The sequence below is a fragment of the Oncorhynchus tshawytscha genome, linkage group LG20 (genome assembly GCF_018296145.1).
Source record: "Oncorhynchus tshawytscha isolate Ot180627B linkage group LG20, Otsh_v2.0, whole genome shotgun sequence".
Lineage (NCBI taxonomy): Eukaryota > Metazoa > Chordata > Actinopteri > Salmoniformes > Salmonidae > Oncorhynchus > Oncorhynchus tshawytscha.
In genome coordinates this window covers 50,217,045-50,244,917 of record NC_056448.1, presented here as the reverse complement: position 1 = coordinate 50,244,917, position 27,873 = coordinate 50,217,045, and the positions used below count along the sequence as shown (strand labels likewise).

The following is a 27,873-nucleotide window of genomic DNA, read 5'->3' as shown; positions in this document are numbered from 1 at the left end:
CAGTTCTGTGTGCCGTTGCGAGGGGTACTTGATGGTGTTCTCATCACCCATCTCAAAGCTACTAGCAGACACTGTAGCGCTGAAACGCTGATTAACAATATGGAGTAGCATGCACGCGTCTGGGCATTATTTTCTTCCATTCCCTTTGATGGATGTGCACGTCCATTGGAATATACGTTAATCGCACGGTAAGTTCTCCGTGATGCACTCGGTGGCAGCCCCGGCCACTCGGTGAGAAATAGTCAAATTGTTGTTGCTATTCGCCTATTCAGCTATTGTCTTGCTTCTCACAGCGTCTACGGTCGATGGGTTCGTGTGCTGTGTCTGAGCGCAATGTGGAATTGGTTCCGATATTGCCGGAGTGTTCATTTTTTATTTCAGCCGATTTAAATATAGCCAGTGTTTAACTAAAGCGTTACTTTGTTGCAATGGTCAGTCCTGAGAATGAAGCCACACGTTGCGGAGGGAGGACCAGAGTACAATCATGGTCCTCCGTCCTCATTTAATTATTTAAATGGTCTTTTACCAGGGAGGATCCGTGAACTCAGACTAACACCTGTCTCTCTGGAACTCATTTAGACCGTGATTGTTGTGTAATTACCTCGCCGTCCTCGTGTTTTATGTTTCCAATTATTTACCGAGCTGAGAGGAGAGAGGAGCCTAATCATGATGGACTTCATTTGTTCGTCATTAGTAGGATCACGAGCATGGTTGGTGATACAGACAATTTGTCTGTGTGTCATTCCAGTCGCCTTTGGTTGTGGTCTGGGGCCGGATGTATCAAGTGTCTTGATAGCTGATTTCGAATCAGTTTGGTCGTGTTTCATAAAACCTCTCAGCAGTAGAAGGGGCTGATTTTAGGATCAGTCAGAATAAGATGACATGGTGACATTATCCTACTCTGATCTCCCTGTGAACTCCAACCTGATGGCACATGATGCCACACACACCCCAGCGCCACAGCATCCTCCCACACCCCAGCGCCACAGCATCCTCCCGCGCCACAGCATCCTCCTATACCCCAGCGCCACAGCATCCTCCTGCGCCACAGCATCCTCCCACACCCCAGCGCCACAGCATCCTCCCGCGCCACAGCATCCTCCTATACCCCAGCGCCACAGCATCCTACCCCAGCGCCACAGCATCCTCCCACACCCCAGCGCCACAGCATCCTCCCACACCCCAGCGCCACAGCGCCACAGCATCCTCCTATACCCCAGCGCCACAGCATCCTCCCCCGCGCCACAGCATCCTCCCACACCCCAGCGCCACAGCATCCTCCCACACCCCAGCGCCACAGCATCCTCCAGCTCCACAGCATCCTCCCACGCTCCACAGCATCCTCCCACACCCCAGCTCCACAGCATCCTCCCACACCCCAGCTCCACAGCATCCTCCCACACCCCAGCTCCACAGCATCCTCCCACACCCCAGCTCCACAGCATCCTCCCACACCCCAGCGCCACAGCATCCTCCCACCACGGCCCCACACCCCAGCTCCACAGCATCCTCCCACAACCCCAGCTCCACAGCATCCTCCCACAACCCCAGCTCCACAGCATCCTTCCACAACCCCAGCTCCACAGCATCCTCCCAGTTGCTTGTTGCTATTTAGCCATACAGTATTATATCAACGTGGGTAATTGACTTCCTCTATTGGGTAATCTGATTATACCACCAATGACTTCTTCAGGAGCATACCATCATCAATTTCATCCTAGGTGATAGGTCCGTCAGCTAGAATTGTGCTCTACTGTTGACCATTCCCTGTGTGCCTGTTCAAAAGTGGAGCACTATATAGGGAATATGGTTCCATTTGAGACGCCACCATTCCTCCTGGTACCTGCTCTTTACCGACTCTTCCCTCTTCCCCCTGCTCTTTACCGACTCTCCCCTCTTCCCCCCCTGCTCTTTACCCACTCTCCCCTCTTCCCCCCTGCTCTTTACCCACTCTCCCCTCTTTCCCCCTGCTCTTTACCCACTCTCCCCTCTTTCCCCCTGCTCTTTACCCACTCTCCCCTCCTTCCCCCTGCTCTTTACCCACTCTCCCCTCTTTCCCCCTGCTCTTTACCGACTCTCCCTCTTTCGCCCCTGCTCTTTACCCACTCTCCCCTCTTTCCCCCTGCTCTTTACCCACTCTCCCCTCTTCCCCTGCTCTTTACCCACTCTCCCCTCTTCCCCTGCTCTTTACCCACTCTCCCTCTTCCCCCTGCTCTTTACCCACTCTCCCCTCTTTTCCCCCCTGCTCTTTACCCACTCTCCCCTCTTTCCCCCCTGCTCTTTACCCACTCTCCCTCTTTCCCCCTGCTCTTTACCCACTCTCCCCTCTTTCCCCCTGCTCTTTACCCACTCTCCCCTCTCTCCCCTGCTATTTACCCACTCTCCCCCTCTTTCCCCCTGCTCTTTACCCACTCTCCCCTTTCCCCCTTGCTCTTTACCCACTCTCCCCTCTTCCCCCTGCTCTTTACCCACTCTCCCCTCTTCCCCCTGCTCTTTACCCACTCTCCCCTCTCTCCCCCTGCTTTACCCACTCTCCCCTCTTTCCCCCTGCTATTTACCCACTCTCCCCTCTTTCCCCCTGCTCTTTACCCACTCCCCCTTCTCTTTACCCACTCTTCCCCTCCTTCTCTTTACCCACTCTTCTCCCCTCCCCTTCTCTTTACCCACTCTTCCCTACCCACTCTTCCCCCTCCCCTTCTCTTTACCCACTCTTTTCTCCCCTGCTCTTTACCCACTCTTCCCCTCTCCCCTTCTCTTTACTCACTCTTTCCTCTCCCCCCTTCTCTTTACCCACTCTTTCTCCCCCGCTTTACCCACTCTTTCTCCCCCTCTCTTTACCCACTCCCCCTCTCCCCTGCTCTGTACCCACTCTTTCCTCTCCCCCTGCTCTGTACCCACTCTCCCTCTTTCACCCCCTGCTCTTTACCCACTCTCCCCTCTTTTCCCCCCTGCTCTTTACCCACTCTCCCCTACCGTTCCCCCCGCTCTTTACCCACTCTCTCCCTCTTTCCCCCTGCTCTTTACCCACTCTCCCCTCTTTCCCCCTGCTCTTTCTCCCCTCTTTCCCACCCTGCTCTTTACTGACTCTCCCCTCTTTCCCCCTGCTATTTACCCACTCCCCCTTCTCTTTACCCACTCTTCCCCCTCCCCCTTCTCTTTACCCACTCTTCCCCCTCCCCTTCTCTTTACCCACTCTTCCCCCTTCTCTTTACCCACTCTTCCCCCTCCCCCTTCTCTTTACCCACTCTTCCCCTCTTCCCCCTGCTCTTTACCCCACTCCTCTTTCCCCCTGCTCTTTACCCACTCTCCCTCTTTCCCCCTGCTCTTTACCCCCTCTCCCCTCTTTTACTGACCCCCTGCTCTTTACCCACTCTCCCCTCTCTCCCCCTGCTCTTTACCCACTCTTCCCCTCTCTCCCCTCTTCCCCCCTCCCTCTTTACCCACTCTCCCCTCTCTCCCCCTGCTCTTTACCCACTCTCCTCTCCCCTGCTATTTACCCACTCTCCCCTCTTCCCCCTTGCTCTTTACCCGACTCTCCCCTCTTTCCCCCTGCTCTTTACCCACTCTCCCCTCTTTCCCCCTGCTCTTTACCCACTCTCCCCTCTTTCCCCCCTGCTCTTTACCCACTCTCCCCTTCTCTTTACCCACCCCTGCTCTTTACCGACTCTCCCCTCTTTCCCCTGTTCTTTACCCACTCCCCCCTTCTCTTTACCCACTCTTCCCCCTCCCTTCTCTTTACCCACTCTTCTCCCCCTTCTCTTTACCCACTCTTCTCCCCTTCTCTTTTCCCACTCTTCCCCCCCCCTTCTCTTTACCCACTCTTCCCCCCTCCCCTTCTCTTTACCCACTCTTTCTCCCCCTGCTCTTTACCCACTCTTCCCCTCCCCTTCTCTTTACCCACTCTTCCCCCTCCCCTTCTCTTTACCCACTCTTCCCCCTCCCCTTCTCTTTACTCACTCTTTCCTCTCCCCTGCTCTTTACCCACTCTTTCCTCTCCCCTGCTCTTTACCCACTCTTCCTCTCCCTCCTGCTCTTTACCTACTCTTTCCTCTCCCCCTGCTCTTTACCCACTCTTACCCACTCTTTCTCCCCCTTCTCTTTACCCACTCTTTTCTCCCCCTGCTCTTTACCCACTCTTCCTCTCCCCTGCTCTGTACCCACTCTCCCTCTTTCCCTCTTTCCCCCTGCTCTGTACCCACTCTCCCATCTTTCCCCCTGCTCTGTACCCACTCTCCCCTCTTTCCCCCTGCTCTTTACCCACTCTCCCTCTTTCCCCCTGTTTTACCCACTCTCCCCCTCTCTTTCCCCCTGCTCTTTACCCACTTCTCCCCTCTTCCCCTGCTCTTTACCCACTCTCCCCTCTTTCCCCTGCTCTTTACCCACTCTCCCTCTTCCCCCTGCTCTTTACCCACTCTCCCCTCTTTCCCCCTGCTCTTTACCCACTCTCCCCTCTTTCCCCTCCCTCTTTACCCACTCTCCCCTCTTTCCCCTGTCTTTACCCACTCTCCCCTCTTTCCCCCTGCTCTTTACCCACTCTCCCCTCTTTCCCCCTGCTCTTTACCCACTCTCCCCTCTTTCCCCCTGCTCTTTACCCACTCTCCTCTCTCTCCCCTGCTCTTTACCCACTCTCCCCTCTTTCCCCCTCCTCTTTACCGACTCTCCTCTTCCCCCTTGCTCTTTACCGACTCTCCCCTCTTCCCCCTTGCTCTTTACCACTCTCCCCTCTTTCCCCCTGCTCTTTACCCACTCTCCTCTTTTCCCCCCTGCTCTTTACCCACTCTCCCTCTTTCCCCTGCTCTTTACCACTCTCCCTCTTTCCCCCTGTCTTTTACCCACTCTTCCCCTTTTCCCCTTCTCTTTACCCACTCTTCCCTCTTTTCTCTTTACCCACTCTTCCCCCCCCCTTCTCTTTACTCACTCTTTCCTCTCCCCCTGCTCTTTACCCACTCTTTCCTCTCCCCCTGCTCTTTACCGACTCTCCCTCTTTTCCCCTGTTCTTTACCCACTCTCCCCTCTTTCCCCTCTTCCCCCTCCCTTTCTTTACCCACTCTTCTCCCTTCTCTTTACCCACTCTTCTCCTTCTCTTTTCCCACTCTCCCCTTTCCTTCTCTTTACCCACTCTTCCCCCCTTTCCCCTCTCTTTACCCACTCTTTTCTCCCCCTGCTCTTTACCCACTCTTCCCCTCTCCCTTCTCTTTACCCACTCTTCCCCCTCCCCTTCTCTTCTTTTACCCACTCTCCCCTCCCCCCCTTCTCTTTACCACTCTTTCCTCTTTTCCCCCTGCTCTTTACCCACTCTCCCTCTTTCCCCTGCTCTTTACCCACTTTCCCCTCTCCCTCCTGCTCTTTACCCACTCTCCCTCTCTTCCCCCTGCTCTTTACCCTCCTCCCCTCTTTACCCACTCTTTCTCCCCCTCTCTTTACCCACTCTTTCTCCCCTGCTCTTTACCCACTCTTTCCTCCCCCTGCTCTGTACCCACTCTCCCTCTTTCTCTTTCCCCCCTGCTCTGTACCCACTCTCCCATCTTTCCCCCCTGCTCTGTACCCACTCTCCCTCTTTCCCCCCCCTGCTCTTTACCCACTCTCCCTCTTTCCCCCTGCTCTTTACCCACTCTCCTCTCTTTCCCCCTGCTCTTTACCCACTCTCCCCTCTTTCCCTGCTCTTTACCCACTCTCCCTCTTCCCCCCTGCTCTTTACCCTCTTCTCCCTCTTCCCCCTGCTCTTTACCCACTCTCCCTCTCTTTCCCCTCTCTTTACCCACTCTACCCCTCTTTCCCCTGCTTTTACCACTCTCCCCCTTTCCCCCTGCTCTTTACCCACTCTCCCCTCTTTCCCCCTGCTCTTTACCCACTCTCCCTCTTTTCCCCCTGCTCTTTACCCACTCTCCCTCTTTTCCCCCTGCTCTTTACCCACTCTCTCCCTCTCCCCCTGCTATTTACCCACTCTCCCTCTTTCCCCCTGCTCTTTACCGACTCTCCTCCTTTCCCCCTTGCTTTTACCCACTCTCCCTCTTTTCCCCCTTGCTCTTTACCGACTCTCCCTCTTTCCCCTGCTCTTTACCCACTCTCCCTCTTTTCCCCCTGCTCTTTACCCACTCTCCCTTTTCCCCCTGCTCTTTACTGACTCTCCCTCTTTCCCCCTGCTCTTTACCCCCTTCTCCTCTTTCCCCCTTTCTTTACCCACTCTCCCCTCTCTCCCCCTGCTCTTTACCACTCTCCCCTCTTTCTCCCCTGCTCTTTACCCACTCTCCCCTCTTTCCCCTGCTCTTTACCGACTCTACCCCTCTTTCCCCTTGCTCTTTACCGACTCTCCCTCTTTCCCCCCCTGCTCTTTACCCACTCTCCCCTCTCTCCCCCTGCTCTTTACCCACTCTCCCCTCTCTCCCCTGCTCTTTACCCACTCTCCCCTCTCTCCCCCTGCTATTTACCCACTCTCCCCTCTTTCCCCTGCTCTTTACCCACTCTCCCCTCTTTTTCCCCCTGCTCATTACCCACTCTCCCCCTCTTTCCCACCCCTGCTCTTTACCCACTCTCCTCTCTTTTCCCCCTGCTCTTTACCCACTTTCCCCTCTTTCCCCCTTCTCTTTACCCCTCTTCCCCCCCCTTCTCTTTACCCACTCTCTCCCTCCCTTCTCTTTACCCACTCTTTCTCCCCCTGCTCTTTACCCACTCTTCCCCCTCCCCTTCTCTTTACTCACTCTTTCCTCTCCCCTGCTCTTTACCCACTCTTTCCTCTCCCCCTGCTCTTTACCCACTCTTTTCCCTCCTGTCTTTACCCACTCTTTTCCCCCCTTCTCTTTACCCACTCTTTTCTCCCCCCTTCTCTTTACCCACTCTTTCTCCCCCTGCTCTTTACCCACTCTTTTCCTCCCCCCTGCTCTTTACCCACTCTTTCCTCTCTCCCCCTGCTCTTGTACCCACTCTTTCCTCTTTCCCCCTGCTCTGTACCCACTCTCCCTCTTTCCCCCTGCTCTTTACCCACTCTCCCCTTCTCCCCTGCTCTTTACCCACTCTCCCTCTTTCCCCTGCTCTTTACCCACTCTTCCCCCTTCTCTTTACCCACTCTTCCCCCTCCCTTCTCTTTACCCACTCTTCCCTTCCCCCTCTCTTTACCCACTCTCCCTCTTCCCCCTGCTCTTTACCCACTCTCCTTCCTTCCCCCCCTCTCTTTACCCACTCTCCCTCTCCCCCTGCTCTTTACCCACTCTCCCCTCTTTTCCCCTGCTTTTACCCACTCTTTCCTCTTTTTCCCCCTGCTCTTTACCCACTCTTTCCTCTCCCCTGCTCTTTACCCACTCTTTCCTCTCCCCCCTGCTCTTTACCCACTCTTTCCTTTCCCCCTGCTTTTACTCCACTCTTCCCCTCTTTCCCCTGCTTTTACCACACTTTCCCCTCTCCCCCTCCCCTGCTCTTTACCCACTCTCTTTCCCCTGCTCTTTACCCAGTCTTCCCTTTCCCCTTCTCTTTACCCACTCTTTCCCCCTCTTGCTCTTTAACCCACTCTTTCCCCCCCTGCTTTTTACCCACTATCCTCCCCCTCTCTACACCCCCTGCTCTTTACCCACTCCCCCTCCTCTTTTCCCCTGCTCTTTACCCTCTTTCCCCTGTCTTTACCCACTCCTCCCCCTGCTCTTTACCCACTCTCCCTCTTTTCCCCCTGCTCTTTACCCACTCTCCTCTTTTCCCCCTGCTCTTTACCCACTCTCCCTCTTTCCCCCTGCTCTTTAACCACTCTCCCCTCTTTTCCCCCTGCTCTTTACCCACTCTCCCCTCTTTCCCCTGTTTTACCCACTCTCCCCTCTTTCCCCCTGCTCTTTACCCACTCTCCCCTCTTTTCCCCCTCCCTTCTCTTTACCCACTCTCCCCTCTTTCCCCCTGCTGTTTTTACCCACTCTTTCCCCTCCCCCCTGCTCTTTACCCACTCTCCCCCCTCCCCCCTTCTCTTTACCCACTCTTTTCTTTCCCCCTTCTCTTTACCCACTCTTTCTTTCCCCTTCTCTTTACCCACTCTTCCTCCCTCTCCCCTTCTCTTTACCCCTCTTCCTCTTCCCTTCTCTTTACTCCCCTCTTCCCTCCCTCCTTTCTTTACCCCTCTTCCACCCTCCTTCTCTTTACCCACTCTTTCCCCCCTGCTCTTTACCCACTCTCCCCCTCTTCTCTTTTACCCACTCCCTCCTCTCCCCTGCTCTTTACCCACTCTTTCCTCTCCCCCTGCTCTTTACCCACTCTCCCCTCTTTCCCCCTGCTCTTTACCCACTCTCCTCTTCCCCTGCTCTTTACCCACTCTCCCTCTTTTCCCCCTGCTCTTTACCCACTCTTTCCTTTCCCCCTGCGCTTTACACACTCTTTCCCTCTCTCCCCTGCTCTTTACCCACTCTCTCCCCTGCTCTTTACCCAGTCTTCCCCCTCCCCTTCTCTTTACCCACTCTTTCCCCCCTTGCTCTTTACCCACTCTTTCCCCCCTGCTTTTACCCACTATCCCCTTCTCCCCTGCTCTTTGCTCTTTACCCACTCCCCTGCTCTTTACCCCTCCTCCCCCCTGCTCTTTACCCACTCTCCCCTCTTTCCCCCCTGCTCTTACCCACTCTCCCTCTTTCCCCTGCTCTTTACCCACTCTCCCCTCTTTCCCCCTGCTCTTTACCCACTCTCCCCTCTTTCCCCCTGCTCTTTACCCACTCTCCCCTCTTTTTCCCCCCCTTCTCTTTACCCACTCTTTCCCCCCCTGCTCTTTACCCACTCTTCCCTCCCTCCCCTCTCTTTACCCACTCTTTTTTCCCCCTGCTCTTTACCCACTCTTTCCTCCCCCCTTATCTTTACCCACTCTTTCCTCCCTCCCCCTGCTCTTTACCCACTCTTTTCCTCTCCCCTTCTCTTTACCCACTCTTTCCCTCTCCCCTGCTCTTTACCCACTCTTTTCCTCCCTCTTCTCTTTACCCACTCTTTCCTCCCCCCCTTCTCTTTACCCACTCTTTCCTCTTTCCCCCTTCTCTTTACCCACTTTCCTCTCCCCCTGCTCTTTACCCACTCTTTCCTCTCCCCCTGCTCTTTACCCACTCTCCCTTTCCCCCTGCTCTTTACCCACTCTCCCCTCTTTCCCCCTGCTCTTTACCCACTCTCCCCTGCTCTTTCCCCCCTGCTCTTTACCCACTCTCCCTCTTTTCCCCCTGCTCTTTACCCACTCTCCCCTCTTTCCCCCTGCTCTTTACCCACTCTCCCCCTCTCCCCCTATTTACCCACTCTTTACCCACTCTTTCCCCTCCCCCTTCTCTTTACCCACTCTTTCCCCCTCCCCTTCTCTTTACCCACTCTTTCCTCCCTCCCTTCTCTTTACCCACTCTTTCCTCCTCCCCTTCTCTTTACCCACTCTTCCCCCCTCCCCCCTTCTCTTTACCCACTCTTTCCTCTCCCCCTGCTCTTTACCCACTCTTTCCTCTCCCCCCTGCTCTTTACCCACTTCCTCCCTCCCTGCTCTTTACCCCCTCCCTCTTTCCCCCTTTCCTTGCTCTTTACCCACTCTCCCCCCCCTGCTTTTTACCCCTCCCTCTTTCCCCCTGCTCTTTACCCACTCTCCCCCTTTCCCCCTGCTCTTTACCCACTCTTTCCCCTCCCCCCTCCCCCTCTTTACCCACTCTTTCCCCTCCTGCTACTCTACCCCTCCCCCTGCTCTTTACCCACTCTCCCCCCCCTGCTCTTTACCCACTCTTTCCCCTTCTTCTTTACCCACTCTTTCTCTCCCCCTGCTTCTTTACCCACTTTTCTCCCCCCTGCTCTTTACCCACTCTTTCTCCCCCTGCTCTTTACCCACTCTTTCTTCCCCCTGCTCTTTACCCACTCTTTCCTCTCCCCCTGCTCTGTACCCACTCTCCCTCTTTCCCCCCTGCTCTTTACCCACTCTCCCCTCTTTCCCCCCCCTGCTCTTTACCCACTCTCCCTCTTTCCCCCTGCTCTTTACCCACTCTCCCTTTCCCCCTGCTATTTACCCACTCTCCCTCTTTTCCCCTGCTATTTACCCACTCCCTCTTTCCCCCACCCTCTCTTTACCCACTCTTCCACCCTCCCCTTCTCTTTACCCACTCTTTCTCCCCCCTTCTCTTTACCCACTCCTTTCTCCCCCTTCTTTACCCACTCTTTCCTCTCCCCCTGCTCTTTACCCACTCTTTCTCCCCTGCTCTTTACCCACTCCTCTCCCCTGCTCTTTACCCACTCTTTCCTCTCCCCCTGCTCTTTACCCACTCTTTCCTCTCCCCCTGTTCTTTACCCACTCTTTCCTCTCCCCCCCCGCTCCTTACCCACTCTTTCTCCCCCCTGCTCTTTACCCACTCTTTCCTTTCCCCCTGCGCTTTACCCACTCTTTCCTCCTCCCCTGCTCTTTACACACTCTTTCCTCTCTCCCCTGCTCTTTACCCAGTCTTCCCCCTCTCCTTCTCTTTACCCACTCTTTCCCCCTCTTGCTCTTTAACCACTCTTTCCCCCCGCTTTTTACCTACTATCCTCCCTGCTCTCTACACCCCCGGTGCTCTTTACCCACTCCCCCTGCTCTTTACCCACTCCCCCTGCTCTTTTACCCACTTTCCCCCTGCTCTTTACCCACTCTCCCCTCTTTTCCCCCTGCTCTTTACCCACCCTCTTTCCCCCCTCTTTACCCACTTCCCCCCCCTGCTCTTTACCCCCTCTCCCCTCTTTTCCCCCTGCTCTTTACCCACTCTTCCCCTCTTTCCCCCTTCCCTTCTCTTTGCCCACTCTTTCTCCCCCCTTCTCTTTACCCACTCTTCCCCCTCCTTCTCTTTACCCACTCTTTCCCCCTCCCTTCTCTTTACCCACTCTTTCCCCCTCCCCTTCTCTTTACCCACTCTTTCCTCCCTCCCCTTCTCTTTACCCACTCTTTCCTCCCTCCCCTTCTCTTTACCCACTCTTTCCTCCCTCCCCTTCTCTTTACCCACTCTTTCCTCCCTCCCCTTCTCTTTACCCACTCTTTCCTCCCTCCCTTCTCTTTACCCACTCTTTACCCCTCTTTCCTCCCCCCCTGCTCTTTACCCACTCTTTCCTCTCCCCCTGCTCTTTACCCACTCTTTCCTCTCCCCCTGCTCTTTACCCACTCTTTTCCCCCCTTCTCTTTACCCACTCTTTTCCCCCCCCTTCTCTTTACCCACTCTTTTTCCCCCCTTCTCTTTACCCACTCTTTCCCCCCCCCTTCTCTTTATCCACTCTTTCTCCCCCTGCTCTTTACCCACTCTTTCCCCCTCCCCTTCTCTTTACCCACTCTTTCCTCCCTCCCCTTCTCTTTACCCACTCTTTCCTCCCTCCCCTTCTCTTTACCCACTCTTTCCTCTCCCCCCTGCTCTTTACCCACTCTTTCCTCTCCCCCTGCTCTTTACCCACTCTCTCCCCTGCTCTTTAACCACTCTCTCTCCCCCGCTCTTTACCCACTCTTCCCCCCCTTCTCTTTACCCACTCTTTTCCCCCTGCTCTTTACCCACTCCCCCCTGCTCTTTATCCACTCTCCCCTCTTTTTCCCCCCCTGCTCTTTACCCACTCTCCCCTCTTTCCCCCTCCCCTTCTCTTTACCCACTCTTTCTCCCCCTGCTCTTTACCCACTCTTTCCCCCTCCCCTTCTCTTTACCCACTCTTTCCTCCCTCCCCTTTCTCTTTACCCACTCTTTCCTCCCTCCCCTTCTCTTTACCCACTCTTTTCCTCCCCCCCCTCTTTACCCACTCTTTTCCTCTCCCCTGCTCTTTACCCACTCTTTCCCTCCCCCTGCTCTTTACCCACTCTCCCTGCTCTTTACCCACTCTCTTTCCCCCCCCCTTCTCTTTACCCACTCTTTTCCCCTCCTTCTCTTTACCCACTCTTCCCCCCCCCTCTTTTACCTACTCTTCCCCCTCCCCTTTACCCACCCTCTCCCCCCTCTTTACCCCTTCTCTTTACCCACTCTTTCCCCCCCCTTCTCTTTACCCACTCTTTCCCCCTCCTGCTCTCTACCTACTATCCCCCCCCTGCTCTACCTACTATCCCCCCACGGTGCTCTTTACCCACTCCCCCTGCTCTTTACCCACCCCCCTGCTCTTTACCCACTCCCCCTGCTCTTTACCCACTCTTGCCCCTGCTCTTGTCAGTGCTCAAAGACTAGTCTATTTGCCAACCCTGTTTGTATATTACACATGTACTTTATGCAGTATTTTTTGAATGTTCAACCCTGTATTATAGTTTCGCTGTATGTTGTCCAGTCACCCTCTGTCCTTTGACATTGTTTGGTATTTTTCTGGAATCAGTTAATGGTTTGAAATGGACTCCTCTTGGAGGCAATTCCCATCTCCAGGAATTTAGGAATGGAATTACAATGGACTCCCAATATTAACAGTCCTTCATCTCCTGTAGATTGAGATCCAGACTGATCCATTCTTTGCTGAGACACCATGGCTTCTGACAACACACAGCGCAGTTACTCCATCATCCCATGTTTCATCTTCGTAGAGGTAAGACTGTCTCTGGTGTTACCTAATAACAGATCATAGAGGTAAGTGTCTGTCTGTCTCTGGTGTTACCTAATAACAGGTCATAGAGGTAAGACTGTCTGTCTCTGGTGTTACCTAATAACAGGTCATAGAGGTAAGACTGTCTGTCTGTCTCTGGTGTTACCTAATAACAGGTCATAGAGGTAAGACTGTCTGTCTCTGGTGTTACCTAATAACAGATCATAGAGGTAAGACTGTCTGTCTGTCTCTGGTGTTGCCTAATAACAGGTCATAGAGGTAAGACTGTCTGTCTCTGGTGTTACCTAATAACAGATCATAGAGGTAAGTGTCTGTCTCTGTTACCTAATAACAGATCATAGAGGTAAGTGTCTGTCTCTGGTGTTACCTAATAACAGGTCATAGAGGTAAGACTGTCTGTCTCTGGTGTTACCTAATAACAGGTCATAGAGGTAAGACTGTCTGTCTCTGGTGTTACCTAATAACAGGTCATAGAGGTAAGACTGTCTGTCTCTGGTGTTACCTAATAACAGGTAGTACAGTGATCCTAGAGGTAAGACTGTCTGTCATGTGGAACTCTCATAGAGACCAAAGAGGAGTTGGTTAAAAACAGACTTCGGTGTAATGCTAATATTGTCCTCACAGGCAAATAGATTTCTGATTCTAATAATATTACTACACAGATCATACACGTAACGTTAGCTAGCGAACAGTACGCCTTAAGTTGCAATGAAAATGACGTTCTGACAATTGGAAACTTTAAAATATCAGAAAATAGACTCTTACTCATCCGTATACATGGACAAACACTTTACGGCAGACTGGAACCATATAACTCTGTTCTGTTTGTAGCTACATCTTGTTCGGCCAGTGTTGTCAAGTCACTCTGGTTCACACTGACTGTGGCGTGTTGCAGAAAGTAGCCCTTCACAACTTTATCCAACTGATCTGTCGCCTGCTACATTCAGGGCATAGCCCATCACAACTTTATCCAACTGATCTGTCGCCTGCTACATTCAGGGCATAGCCCATCACAACTTTATCCAACTGATCTGTCGCCTGCTACATTCAGGGCATCAATGTTGTGGAGAAAAGTAGAAAAACGTATCATTCTCGATGGCTAATGTTATATATTTCAACACCACCATGGTATAAAGGACAATCAACACATACTGAGCAGCTCACCTTATAGACAGAAGCATGCTACATGGCAGACCAATCCAAACTCATCTTCCGGCATGTCCAGCCCATCAATTATCTCAGACAATGATGGCTAGCGGGAAGTTGTAAAAGTATCGATACCTTTTTTAATAGGAAATGACTCATAAGTGAGTCATCCAGGAAAATACTACTTGAGTAAAAGTATAAACATTTTTGGTTTTAAATATACTTAAGTATCAAATGTAATTGTAAAAAGGTACTTTATCAAAATTAAAAGTGTAAATAATTCCCTATTACGCAAACCAAATGGCATAATTGTTGGTGTTTTTATTTATTTTTTAATTGCAGTGAGCCAGGGGAGCACTCCAAACCTGTGGGAATTGGACCATTTCTGTCCTACTTAAGCATTCAAAATGTAAAGAGTACTTTTGGGTGTCAGGGAAAATGTAAAAAGTATATCATTTTTACTTAAGTACTTTACATCACTGCTAGTGGGAAGGTTTCTCACTTTTTCTGTAGTAAACCAAATAGGATCATAATTTAACAATTGTATTTCAAATCAAAGTTTATTTGTCACGTGCGCCGAATACAACAGGTGTAGACCTTACAGTGAAATGCTGAATATAACAGGTGCTAACCAATGGTGCCCAAAAAAAGTTGTGTGTGTAGGTAAGTAAAGAAATAAAACAACAGTAGAAAGACATTTGAAAAAAGAGTAGCAAGAATACATACAGACACCTGTTAGTAGCAAGGCTGATTGAGGTAGTATGTTGATCTGGTTAAAGTGACTATGCATATATGATAAACAGAGAGTAGCAGCAGCGTAAAAGAGGGGTTGGGGGGGACGGACAATGCAAGTAACCATTGGTTACCTGTTCAGGAGTCTGGCTTGGGGGTAAAAACTGTTGAGAAACTGTTTTGTCCTAGACTTGGCACTCCGGGTACCGCTTGCCATGCGGTAGTAGAGAGAACAGTCTATGGCTGGGTTCTTTGACAATGTTTAGGGTCTTCCTCTGACACCGCCTGGTGTAGAGGTCCTGGATTGCAGGCAGCAAGGCCCCAGTGATGTACTGGGCCATACACGCTTCCCTCTGTAGTGCCTTGCGGTCGGAGGCCGAGTAGTTGTCATACCAGGCAGTGATGCAACCGATGTTGCAGCTGTAGAACCTTTTTGAGGATCTCAGGACCCATGCCAAATCCTTTTAGTTTTCTGAGGGGAATAGGCTTTGTCGTGCCCTCTTCACGACTGTGTGTTTGGACCATTCTAGTTTGTTGGTGATGTGGACACCAGGAACTTGAATCTCTCAACCTGCTCCACTACAGCCCCGTCGATGAGAATGGGGACGTGCTCGGTGCTCCTTTTCCTGTAGTCCACAATCATCTCCTTAGTCTTGGTTACATTGAGGGAGAGGTTGTTATTTACAGGTGGCATACAAGTTTGTTATTAAGGCACATTAAAATGCACATGTTCCAGAAGGCATTTCTGCCAAAGTTGAATTAAAAGCCTCTCCTGTGAAGTGACATACGCCTAGCTTACTGAAACAGGTATTTGATTAGACTGTAATGTTATAGTGTAGGGAGGAGGGCAAATGTATGTGCACTATTAGTAAACGGTAGAGCGAGGCTGCCCGCTGCAGGTAGACGGTAGAGCGAGGCTGCCCGCTGCAGGTAGACGGTAGAGCGAGGCTGCCCGCTGCAGGTAGACGGTAGAGCGAGGCTGCCCGCTGCAGGTAGACGGTGGAGCGAGGCTGCGGGTAAACGGTGGAGCGAGGCTGCCCGCTGCGGGTAAACGGTGGAGCGAGGCTGCCCGCTGCGGGTAAACGGTGGAGCGAGGCTGCCCGCTGCGGGTAAACGGTAGAGCGAGGCTGCCCGCTGCGGGTAAACGGCAGAGGCGAGGGCTGGGGGTAAACGGCAGAGGCGAGGGCTGGGGGTAAACGGCAGAGGCATAATGGCAGGGACCGTCCTGCTGGCCTACTACTTTGAGTTAGGTCAGGTTGTATTTAGGTTAGTGTTCCAGCCTGATATCTCCCTGATGTTGTTTCTCCAGCTGGTGATAATGGCAGGGACCGTCCTGCTGGCCTACTACTTTGAGCTGACCGACACGTTCGGCATCCACGTCCAGGGGTTCTTCTGCAACGATGCTGACCTGATGAAGCCGTACCCCGGGGTGGACGAGAGCAGCTTCATCCCTCCCCTCATCCTCTACTGCGTGGTCGCCGCTGTTCCCACCACCATCGTGAGTACTAGGTTACTGACGGACTCTGTCTTGCTGGCTCTGCCCTCTGTCTCTGTCTGTCCATCTCTCTTCTGTCTCTCTGCCCCCTCGCTCCTCTTTCTCTCTCTCTGTCACAATAAGCGGCTTGGCTCCCATCGCCATCTTGAGTACAGTAACTGTTTTTCTGTCTTTTCGCTCTCGCTATCTTGCTTTCTCAGTAAATCATCTCACATTATCCTCCATTATCTTAGTATTATATATTTAATGAAGAGATGTATATCCTACTGATGTAGGCTCTTAATTTGATCACTCTTTTGTGGTTGAGAATTTACTTGTATTTGAGTTTTAAGAAGGCTTTTGAAGTTTATAATTTCCACTTTTTAAAAATTTCAGACTTGATTTCCCCTTCCGAAAAATGTAATAAGGATTATTCCTCCTGTAGCAAACTGGCTTGAATTAAAATCCTGCATCTGTATTATTTACAGATCAAATGCTCCCATTAGCCTCATTTCTACTGAAATATTGATTTCTAGGTTTAATTATAACTGCTAGATTCACTGGAGGAAAAAACAGATGTTTTTTTAAGTCACTGAGGCACTGACACGGTTTCATTAGTTCAAAGAACGAACACTAGATGGCACTGTTGCTACACTAGATCTACTGCCTACAGTTCGGCAGCAGCCATAGCAGCTCTAAATGCCCGTCTCTGGTGCCAACACAGACTGCACCTTTATTTAACTAGGCAAGTCAGTTAAGATCAAATTCTTATTTACAATGACGGCCTACCAGGGAACAGTGGGTTAACTGCCTTGTTCAGGGGCAGAACAACAGATTCTTACCTTGTCAGCTCGGGGATTCGATCCAGCAACCTTTCAGTTAATGGCCCAGTGCTCTAACTACTAGGCTACCTGCTGCCCAACGTAGCCTACCATTACACCCATACTCAATAAATAATAATATATACTATTTAGCATAAACTTTTATCCTAAGCGACTTAGTAATTCCAGTGTTTTACTTGCTATATTGTATTTACTTCGCCACCATGGCCTTTTTTTGCCTTTACCTCCCTCATCTCACCTCATATTGTATATAGACATATTTTCCTACTGTATTATTGACTGTATGTTTGTTTTACAACTCTGTGTTGTTGTATGTGTCGAACTGCTTTGCTTTATCTTGGCCAGGTCGCAATTGTAAATGAGAACTTGTTCTCAACTAGCCTACCTGGTTATTTAAAGGTGAAATAAATAAATAAAAGTCATGCATGTTCATGTGGGTGACCTCAGTGGGAATCAAACATATCCTGATGGTCTACGAACTGAACCACACAAGACCAACTTACACCTCCAGAGTAGTGTTACATTTTAGTCATTTATCAGACGTGCCTATCCAGAGTGACTTAGTGGCATTATTTAAAGATATTTAAAGTGACTAGTGATACCTTTAAGTAATTTTTAAAAAAGTGGCCAGTGATTTCAATCTGTGTGTTGGCAGCAGCCTCTCCGATAGTGATGGCTGTTTAACAGTCTGATGGCCTTGAGATAGAAGCTGTTTTTCAGTCTCTCGGTCCCAGCTTTGATGCACCTGTACTGACCTCGCCTTCTGAATGATAGCGGGGTGAACAGGCAGTGGCTCGGGTGGTTGTTGTCCTTGATGATCTTTATGGCCTTCCTGTAACATCGGGTGGTGTAGGTGTCCTGGAGGGCAGGTAGTTTTGCTCTGGTGATGCGTTGGGCAGACCTCACCACCCTCTGGAGAGCCCTGTGGTTGACGGCAGTGCAGTTGCCGTACCAGGCGGTGATACAGCCCGACAGGATGTTCTCGATTGTGCATCTGTAAAAGTTTGAGGGTTTTAGGTGATACAAGGGTTAGGGCTGGGTGTTAATGCTAATTTGTCGGGACATGGACTCTACAAGGTGTTGCAAGCGTTCCACAGGGATGCTGGCCCATGTTGACTCCGATGCTTCCCATAGTTGTCAAGTTGGCTGGATGTCCTTTGGTTGGTGGACCGTTCTTGATACACACAGGAAACTTTATTGAGCATGAAAAACCCCAGCAGCATTGCAGCCTTGACACAAACTGTTGCTCCTGGCACCTACTACCAAACCTCGTTCAAAGGCACACTATTTTGTCTTTGTTCACCCTCTCTGTTAGATCAAGGCTCCTTTAACCTCCTCTCCTTCATCTACACAGCGATTGAAGTGGCTTTAACAAGTGACATCAATAAGGGATCATAGTTTTCACCTGATCTGTCTATGCCATGGAAAGAGGTGTTCTTTAATATTTTGTACACTCTGTCTGTCTTCAGATCTTCATCGGAGAGGTTTCCAAGTACAGTGGTTCTTCCTTTTTAAAAGTTGCTGCGTACTGCAGCACAGCTTGCGGGGTGCCGCAGAATTCTATGGCACGTTATTTAAGTGGCAGCCATTGTTGCCAGAATGCCGCAATTTACCACAATCTGCCACCATCTACCACAAACCGTCGCGGCATAAGCTCCAAACTTTTAAAGGAAGAACCACTGTACATCATGAAGTCCATCAGGGTGGAGGTTAGGCTCAATGTGTTTAACATTACCATGCATCTGTCTGTCATCAGATCTTCATCGGGGAGGTATCCATGTACATCATGAAGTCCACACGGGCGGTGCTACTAACCCAGGAGAAGACCATGGTGACGGGGAAGTGCTGCTACCTGAACGCCCTTACCAGGAGAGTCATCAGGTTTATTGGTTAGTTATTGGTGACCTACTGGTCATGTCAGTGGTGTTACTTGTATATTAGATGTTGAACGTAGTTACATGTTGAGTAGCCAACTCTTAGCAAACTATTTTATAGTATTTTGTTATTAAAAACATGTAATTTAGCTGACATTCTTATTCATAGCGACTTACTGCAGCAATTAGGTTTAAGTGCACATTGATAGATTTTTCACCTAGTCAGCTCAGGGATTTGAACCAGCAACCTTTGTCACTGGCCCACCTTCTCTTAACCATTAGGCTTTCATACAAACATCTGCTGCAGATTAACATGGGGCCCATTCAGTTAGTGTGATTGAAGCTGTAATTATGAGAGCAGTTTGGAACTCTCCAAGATGTCTTCACGGTTTCTACTGACGACCCTTCTCTCTAGTAGAACGTCTGTCAGGGTGCTCAATGACACCGTGTCAGGGTGCTCAATGACACCGTGTCAGGGTGCTCAATGACACCGTGTCAGGGTGCTCAATGACACCGTGTTACACTACGTCTGTTACAGTGCTCAATGACACCGTGTTACACTACGTCTGTGTTAAAATGCATCCCAAAATGGCACTGTATTCCTTACATAGTACACTACTTTGACCAGCACACACAGGGCCCTGGTCAAAAGTAGTGCACTGTGTAGGGGATATGGTTCCATTTGGGACACAACCCAGCCCATTGTTCTCAGTCTCTCCCTCCAGAACACAGGACCCCCCAGACAGAGGGGCACCACCAGGCTCAGAGTATTACAATATAAAGGGCAGATAATAAGTCATATTTCATGAACATTGGAAATGAAGCATTTAGTTTCATGTGTCTCTATCTTTTCTCTCTCTGTTCATCTCTCTCTCTTTCCAGGTGTGTTTGCGTTTGGTCTGTTTGCGACAGACATCTTTGTAAACGCGGGGCAGGTGGTGACGGGCAACCTGGCGCCGTACTTCCTGTCTGTGTGTAAGCCCAACTACACCGGCACCGAGTGTCGCTTCAACCACCAGTTCATCTCCAATGGTAACATCTGTACCGGCAGCCCGGTCGTCGTGGAGAAGGCTCGACGCTCCTTCCCTTCCAAAGACGCGTCGCTCAGCGTCTACTCTGCTGTCTACGTCACTGTGAGGGTTATGATAATCAGAATGAGTATTACAGTAGAATGTAGTCACTGTTACTCTGCTGTCTATGTCACTGTGAGGGTTATGATAATCAGAATGAGTATTACAGTAGAATGTAGTCATTGTTACTCTGCTGTCTGCGTCACTGTGAGTACTGCTGGAACTGGCCCAACTTTATTATGATGATGGAGACATTTTTAGCTTGGGCAGACACCATAGAGACAGTTACTACCTCTCATCATGTCTCTCCCTGCCTCCCCCTGTCTCTCCCTGTTCCAGATGTACATCACTAGCACCATAAAGACTAAGAGTAGTCGCCTGGCCAAACCGGTGCTGTGCCTGGGCACCCTCTGTACAGCATTCCTCGCCGGGCTCAACCGGGTCTCGGAGTACCGGAACCACTGTTCTGATGTCATCGCTGGGTTCATCCTTGGTAGCTGTATCGCTCTGTTCCTGGTGAGGACTAACGGTCGTTTTAATCTGGTTGTGTTGATCTCTTTTAGCACACAATGGGAGCTGATCTTTCTGATGAGGATGTCTTGTATTCCAATTGGTCAAAATCTTCCTCGGCATCTAAATGGTTTCCACTGGCAATATTCCCTCTAAGCTGCGCGCCCACGCAGAATAAATATCAGCCCGCGCAGAGAAGCACGAGATTGAACTTTCTCCAGTTTTCCCCCTTAGTTAATTAACATTATCAATGTTTCCCTTTACTGTGGGAATTGTGATCAAAGCAATAGAAGCCACTTTCAATGTAACATACCAAAATGAAATATGCCAGATTTAGTATGCAAAACTAACTGTGCAAGAGATTATTTTTTTCTGCATTGACATGCAGGACTCATACTCTACTCAGACTGGTGCACCATATCCAATCAGAACTGCAGGAAGCCTATATGCAAATAGTCCATTGCCATATATGGATCTGTTCCATTCACTTTGAACTGGACTGTGTTTACAGCATTTTTTATTTAATTTTACCTTTATTTAACCAGGCAAGTCAGTTAAGAACAAATTCTTATTTTCAGGTGAACAGGTTAACTGCCTGTTCAGTGGCAGAACGACCTTGTCAGCTTGGGGGTTTGAACTCGCAACCTTCTGGTTACTAGTCCAACGCTCTAACCACTAGGCTACCGTGCCGCCACGAGCATGAGCGGTCGTGAGTAGATGCACTTGTTTTGAGATCGAAGTGAGAGCTGCATGTTGCCACATTGGCACATTTTGTTCATATTCTTTGCTAGTTAGTGAGTTATTAGTCCAGTTATAGATCATTTCTTGTCAACGATAAGGGAGTGATTGCTTCCTACAAGAGCAGAAAACATGTACATTTCTAGACATCTTTGAAAAGCCAGTCAGGTAAATAGCTTGTTTTTTTTCTCTTAAAGAGGCAGTGTTGTATTTTGAGACAGTCTTGAATAACTTAAGTAGCCGATAGGTAGAGGGTAGCATAATTTGTCTGATTCTCTGTAATAATGGTATGGGGATAATAATGCATTTTCATTTAACACAACATGTTCAGTCACCTCCTTTTCTGAAGGACAAGTGGATAAACTTGTTAATGTGAAGCCCTGCATGTTTTTTGTTTTAAATCTAATGGAATGTAGACCTGCATTAAACACCACACATCAGCTGATACTGTAGGCTGAATGATAGAAGAGATATGTCCATGGTAAAATGTTACAGGATGCATTTTCTCCATTGTTTTTGATGGTAGGCCTCTCTGGTAGGTCTACATTATGATCAAATAGCCACAGTAGCCTACTTGGACACTGTTAAAACTGTAACTTAAAGCAGGTTCAACCTCAAGGTATCCAATAAAAGCACACTGGAAGTTACACAACATTGTTACGGTGCCTTAGAACGCTGCGGCACTCGGGAGCTAATAAAGACAGTTGATCACTACGTTAGTTACCTGCCAAGAATGAAGCTAGTACCTATACCTGACTCATGAAGTTAGTTAAATGAGTTACCTGTCTAGTATGCAGCCAGTTAACTATCACTACGTTTAGTTAGTTACCTGACTAGTATGCAGCCGGTTAACATAGTGATAGTTAAATGAGTTACCTGACTAGTATGCAGCCAGTTAACATAGTGATAGTTAAATGAGTTACCTGACTAGTATGCAGCTGGTTAACACTGGAAGTTACACAATGTTGAAGTGTGCGCTCAGCAGACCAGAAATTTGCTCAGTGCCAAAATATTTGAGTTGACACATTGCCCACGGGTGAATTTTCTAAATGGATCAAATGTATTTATTGGCCAGTGGATATTCTTCCTTGCTGTAGTCATGGAGATGGGATCGTGTAATGTGTGTAACCCTGGGAACCCTAATACTGTTCAGCCTTTTGCCCTGTGACGTTTTCATGTCAGGGAATGTTTCAGTGACGTTGTGTCTCCTTCAGGGTATCTGTGTGGTGAACAACTTTAAAGGAACCCACTCCCCTCCTGCCAAACAGAAGAGTGAAGATTACCGTGGTCTCCCTCTAATGACCTTCCCCCGCATCCAGAGCCCCCTGCAGACACTCAGCGCACAGGTAACTTAACACTACTGTTCAATATTACTGCACTGAACACTGCTGTTCAATATTACTGCACAGGTAACCACTTAACACTACTGTTCAATATTACTGCACTGAACACTGCTGTTCAATATTACTGCACAGGTAACCACTTAACACTACTGTTCAATATTACTGCACTTAATACTACTGTTCAATACTACTGCACTGAACACTGCTGTTCAATACTACTGCACAGGTAACCACTTAACACTACTGTTCAATATTACTGCACTGAACACTACTGTTCAATATTACTACCGAGGCCATCACCTGCTTTACTATTCAGACACTGTACCGAGGCCATCGGACACTGTACCGAGGCCATCGGACACTGTACCGAGGCCATCACCTGCTTTACTATTCAGATACTGTACCGGGGCCATCAGACACTGTACCGGGGCCATCAGACACTGTACCGGGGCCATCAGACACTGTACCGGGGCCATCAGACACTGTACCGGGGCCATCAGACACTGTACCGGGGCCATCAGACACTGTACCGGGCCATCACCTGCTTTACTATTCAGATACTGTACCGGGGCCATCCTATACTGCACCGAGGCCATCCGATACTGCACCGGGGCCATCCGATACTGTACCGGGGCCATCAGACACTGTACCGGGGCCATCAGACACTGTACCGGGGCCAGTACCGGGGCCATCAGATACTGTACCGAGGCCATCACCTGCTTTACTATTCAGATACTGTACCGGGGCCATCACCTGCTTTACTATTCAGACACTGTACCGGGGCCATCGGACACTGTACCGAGGCCATCGGACACTGTACCGGGGCCATCAGATACTGTACCGAGGCCATCACCTGCTTTACTATTCAGAGACTGTACCGGGGCCATCAGATACTGTACCGAGGCCATCACCTGCTTTACTATTCAGACACTGTACCGGGGCCATCAGATACTGTACCGAGGCCATCGGACACTGTACCGGGGCCATCAGATACTGTACCGAGGCCATCACCTGCTTTACTATTCAGACACTGTACCGGGGCCATCAGATACTGTACCGAGGCCATCGGACACTGTACCGGGGCCATCAGATACTGTACCGAGGCCATCACCTGCTTTACTATTCAGAGACTGTACCGGGGCCATCAGATACTGTACCGAGGCCATCACCTGCTTTACTATTCAGACACTGTACCGGGGCCATCAGACACTGTACCGGGCCATCAGACACTGTACCGGGGCCATCAGACACTGTACCGGGGCCATCAGACACTGTACCGGGGCCATCAGACACTGTACCGGGGCCATCAGACACTGTACCGGGGCCATCAGACACTGTACCGGGGCCATCACCTGCTTTACTATTCAGATACTGTACCGGGGCCATCCTATACTGCACCGAGGCCATCCGATACTGCACCGGGGCCATCCGATACTGTACCGGGGCCATCAGACACTGTACCGGGGCCATCAGACACTGTACCGGGGCCAGTACCGGGGCCATCAGATACTGTACCGAGGCCATCACCTGCTTTACTATTCAGACACTGTACCGGGGCCATCGGACACTGTACCGAGGCCATCGGACACTGTACGGGGCCATCAGATACTGTACCGAGGCCATCACCTGCTTTACTATTCAGAGACTGTACCGGGGCCATCAGATACTGTACCGAGGCCATCACCTGCTTTACTATTCAGACACTGTACCGGGCCATCAGATACTGTACCGAGGCCATCGGACACTGTACCGGGGCCATCAGATACTGTACCGAGGCCATCACCTGCTTTACTATTCAGACACTGTACCGGGGCCATCAGATACTGTACCAAGGCCATCACCTGCTTTACTATTCAGATACTGTACCGGGGCCATCCGATACTGTACCGGGGCCATCCGATACTGCACCGGGGCCATCAGACACTGTACCGGGGCCATCAGACACTGTACCGGGGCCATCAAATACTTTCCAGAGGCCATCACCTGCTTTACTATTCAGACACTGTACCGGGGCCATCACCTGCTTTACTATTCAGACACTGTACCGGGGCCATCAGACACTGTACCGGGGCCATCAGACACTGTACCGAGGCCATCAGACACTGTACCGAGGCCATCCGACACTGTACCGAGGCCATCCGACACTGTACCGAGGCCATCCGACACTGTACCGAGGCCATCCGACACTGTACCGAGGCCATCGCCTGCTTTGCTATTCAGCTGCTGTACTTTTTAATGTGTGGGTCTTTCATTTCTTTGTCAGGATATATTTTCTCAGGTTTAGGATGTACATCAATACACATCCATCTACTTTACCCTGTACATGTAACTGCCTAAAATAATGGAAACACTTGAGTAAATGAGGGCTAGAAAGTATATTGAAAGCAGGTGCTTTCACATAGGTGTGGTGTTAATTAAGCAATTACAATCCCATCATGCTTAGGGTCATGTATAAAAATGATGGGCCATTATTTTGGCTACCATGGCAATGCCCCCATAGGATGGCCCCGTCCACAGGTACGAGTCGTCACTGAATGGTTTGATGAACATGAAAATTATGTAAAACATATGCCATGGTCGTCAGTGACCAGATCTCAACCCAATTGGACACTTATGGGAGTTTCTGAAGTGGTGCCTGAGACGGCGTTTCCCACGACCATCAATAAAACACCAAAATATTTCATGAAAGAATGGATGTCTCATCCCTCCACTAGAGTTCTAGACACACATCTATGCCAAGGTGCATTGAAGCTGTTCTGGCTGGTGGTGGCCCAACGCCCTATTAAGAGACTTTATGTAGGCAGTTACCTATACTTCGGTATATGCCTCAATTTTTTTGTTTAAATTCAGTATATGCCAAAACATTTTGCCTCAATTTAGTTTTCTTAGTTGCTTATGAAATTCTTAACAAAAATGCCTCTGTCTTCCAGAATCTTAGTTTTGCTGGTCTTGTCAAGTTTGGGATATGCGTACCTCACTCGCTTGCTTTATGTTTGCTGGACATCAACCACAGTATAAACCAACATTCCCCCTTCTGTCTTTCAGAACCATTCGGCATCGATGACCGAGGTCACATGACTAGCGGGGAACGAGGGGGGTCAGCACCGGGTCACCTTTGCGTCTCCTCAACACATCTTCTAGGCACAATGTTTTGTACTGTCATACTACTACTGTAAAAAAGGACAGTATTCTGGTGTAACTAGTTAGAGGCTGATGTTTTGTACATTTTTGTATAAGGGAGTATGTGCTGTAGCCTACCTAATCCTGAAGATTGTTATTACTGTAGGTCTGAACTAGGGTTGTAAAATAATAAGCAGGAAATCTGTGAATCCTCCTGGGATTTCTGGGAAACCTGGGAACTTTGGTCCGAGCTGAACTGTCTGTCAAGACTGACTTACATAGCCATTCCTCCTCTCTCTCTCATGTTTTACATCACAAAGTAAATCTAATATGCAGTATTTAATGTTATGGAAATATTGATGTCATTCTGTGGGATTTGTACAAATACTTCTATCTATTCTGTTTGACTAAAGTTTTTTTTGCTGTAAAATATTGTCACTTTTTTTGTTTGTTTTTCTGGCTGCCGTTTTTCAGGAATGTTTTTGGTATTCATAATGTTTGTGGTCTAGGGAAAAAACCGTCTCATTGACTTGTGACTTGGTGTGGTATTGTTTTCCTTCATGGCAGAATACAGAAGCTGCCATTATCTCAGCATGGAACTAAACAGTTGAACTGTTTGAATAGATATTTCTTATTTGTATAGTGTATTTCTTTGAAAAATACATATTTATTTAGAAATGCTGCATATATTTTTCTTGATTTGTGAACAAAATAAATAGTCCATAGCAGAGTATCAATTGTGTGGGCATTTTTATTCCAAACCTCAACAGTCTTTGTTGGCCTTTCTACAATGGGTGGGTCTTCCTGAATGCTGATTTGGTTAAAAGCGCATTCCAGCTGGTGTCTAATCCACAAATTACCACCGGCTAAATCTATGACGTTAAAATGCCTATTTACTCTGTTCCATCTGACTGCGCAATCCACTGTCTCATCAGCCCAGCCAGGCAATTTATAAACTTGATCTCCACTATAAAAAGCCTATAGACATTGTCTGACATTTCTTTTAGACTAACATTTAGTTAAACAGAGGAGATTGGTATAAACCTTGCTGTCTGTCTCCGACATTTACAACATTGTTTCAAGATTCAAATTCCAGTGGTCCCATAGTAATGAATGTGTCGAATCCTGACAGACAGGCAGCGTTTCTCAACCAGTTGAAATCATGAATCAGCTGGCATCACTTTTATGGATATATACAAAAATGTCAAACAAAATGAACGCAGCCTTTCCAGCTTCAAGTGATCATGTTGTTGGCTACCTCCTCTGAACAATAGGGTCCTGAGAAGTGAGCAAATGTTCTATGCCAGGTGAAATCGCGCCTCATTAGCTCATTGTTATAGATGTTTCCAAATATGTCACTATAAAACATCTTATGCAAATGCAGCTACTTTGCTGTTATTCTGGCTGCACTTTTTAACGTGACTAAGTTAGCCATAGTTGGCTAGCTAGAAAGCAAGGTATAAGAACATTGCCAGTCAGTATGGCAATGGAACATTTAGAATAAATGACTGGGTCCCTTCCATAAATACAGAACAAGAAGACTGAACGACTGAGTCGCATCGAGCGACCGAACCAATAGAACAAACTACACCAGATCTGATGCTCGTTAGATGTGGCAGGGCTTCAACTATTCCAGACTACAAAGGGAAACCCAGACACGAGCTGCCCAGTGACACGAGCCTACCAGACAAGCTAAATGCCTTTTATGGTTGCTTTGAGGCAAGCAACACTGAAGCATGCATGAGAGCACCAGCTGTTCTGGATGACTGATAACGCTGTTGGTAGCCGATGTGCGCAAGACCTTTAAACAGGTCTACATTCACAAAGCCGCGGGGCCAGATATATTACCAGGACGTGTACTCAAAGCATGCGCGGACCAACTGGCAAGTCTATTCACTGATATTTTCAACCTCTCCCTGACCGAGTATGTAATGCCTGCATGTTTCAAGCAGACCACCATAGTCCCTGTGCCCAAGAAAGTGAAGGTGACCTGCCTAAATGATTACCGCCTCGTAGCACTCATGTCGGTAGCCATGAAGTGCTTTGAAAGGCTGGTCAGGACACACATCAACAGCATCCTCCATGACACCCTAGACCCACTCCAATTTGCATACTGCCCCAACAGATCCACAGATGACTCAAACTCAATAGCACTCCACACTGCCCTTTCACACCTGGACAAAAGGAAGGAGATGGCCACCACCTAGCCAATTGTGCTATTTTTTTCACGTTATTTGTAAATTATTTTGTACATAATGTTTCTGCAACCATATCTTACGGAAGAAAAGAGCTTCTGGATATCAGGACAGCGATCACTCACCTCGGATTAGACAAAGATCTTTTCAACAACAACAAGCAGGACTCACACGATATTCTCCAAACACCCCACATTGCAGACATCCCAATTATTTGCAAAAGGAAGCGAAGCAGAGGAAGAAGAGCCGGATGCCTCGTCCGGACCCGCAGAAGACATCTAGGAAAGCTGCCGTTACCGTCAATATTACTCGCCAACGTGCAATCATTGGACAATAA

The 27,873-nt window shown here is 49.3% G+C and overlaps 1 protein-coding gene across 1 annotated transcript; it reads left to right on the top strand.

Annotated features, from left to right (window-relative positions):
• On the top strand, positions 1-26,074 carry LOC112240126 (phospholipid phosphatase-related protein type 1-like). The gene is made up of 8 exons (XM_042302788.1): positions 1-188; positions 12,377-12,474; positions 15,680-15,868; positions 18,443-18,575; positions 19,443-19,693; positions 19,970-20,146; positions 22,093-22,224; positions 25,267-26,074. Exons 2-8 carry the CDS (start codon positions 12,415-12,417, stop codon positions 25,297-25,299), a joined length of 975 nt encoding a protein of 324 aa, XP_042158722.1. The 5' UTR covers positions 1-188; positions 12,377-12,414; the 3' UTR covers positions 25,300-26,074.
• Positions 26,075-27,873: the final 1,799 nt, after the last annotated feature.

What these genes read in the sequence shown, in the direction of transcription:
- LOC112240126 (XM_042302788.1), top strand. Translation starts at nt 12,415, where the DNA reads ATGGCTTCTGACAACACACAGCGCAGTTACTCCATCATCCCATGTTTC. An exon ending in GAGAGTCATCAGGTTTATTG is followed by an intron (nt 18,576 to 19,442) that starts GTTAGTTATTGG and finishes CTCTCTTTCCAG; the next exon opens with GTGTGTTTGCGTTTGGTCTG. An exon ending in GCTGTATCGCTCTGTTCCTG is followed by an intron (nt 20,147 to 22,092) that starts GTGAGGACTAAC and finishes TGTCTCCTTCAG; the next exon opens with GGTATCTGTGTGGTGAACAA.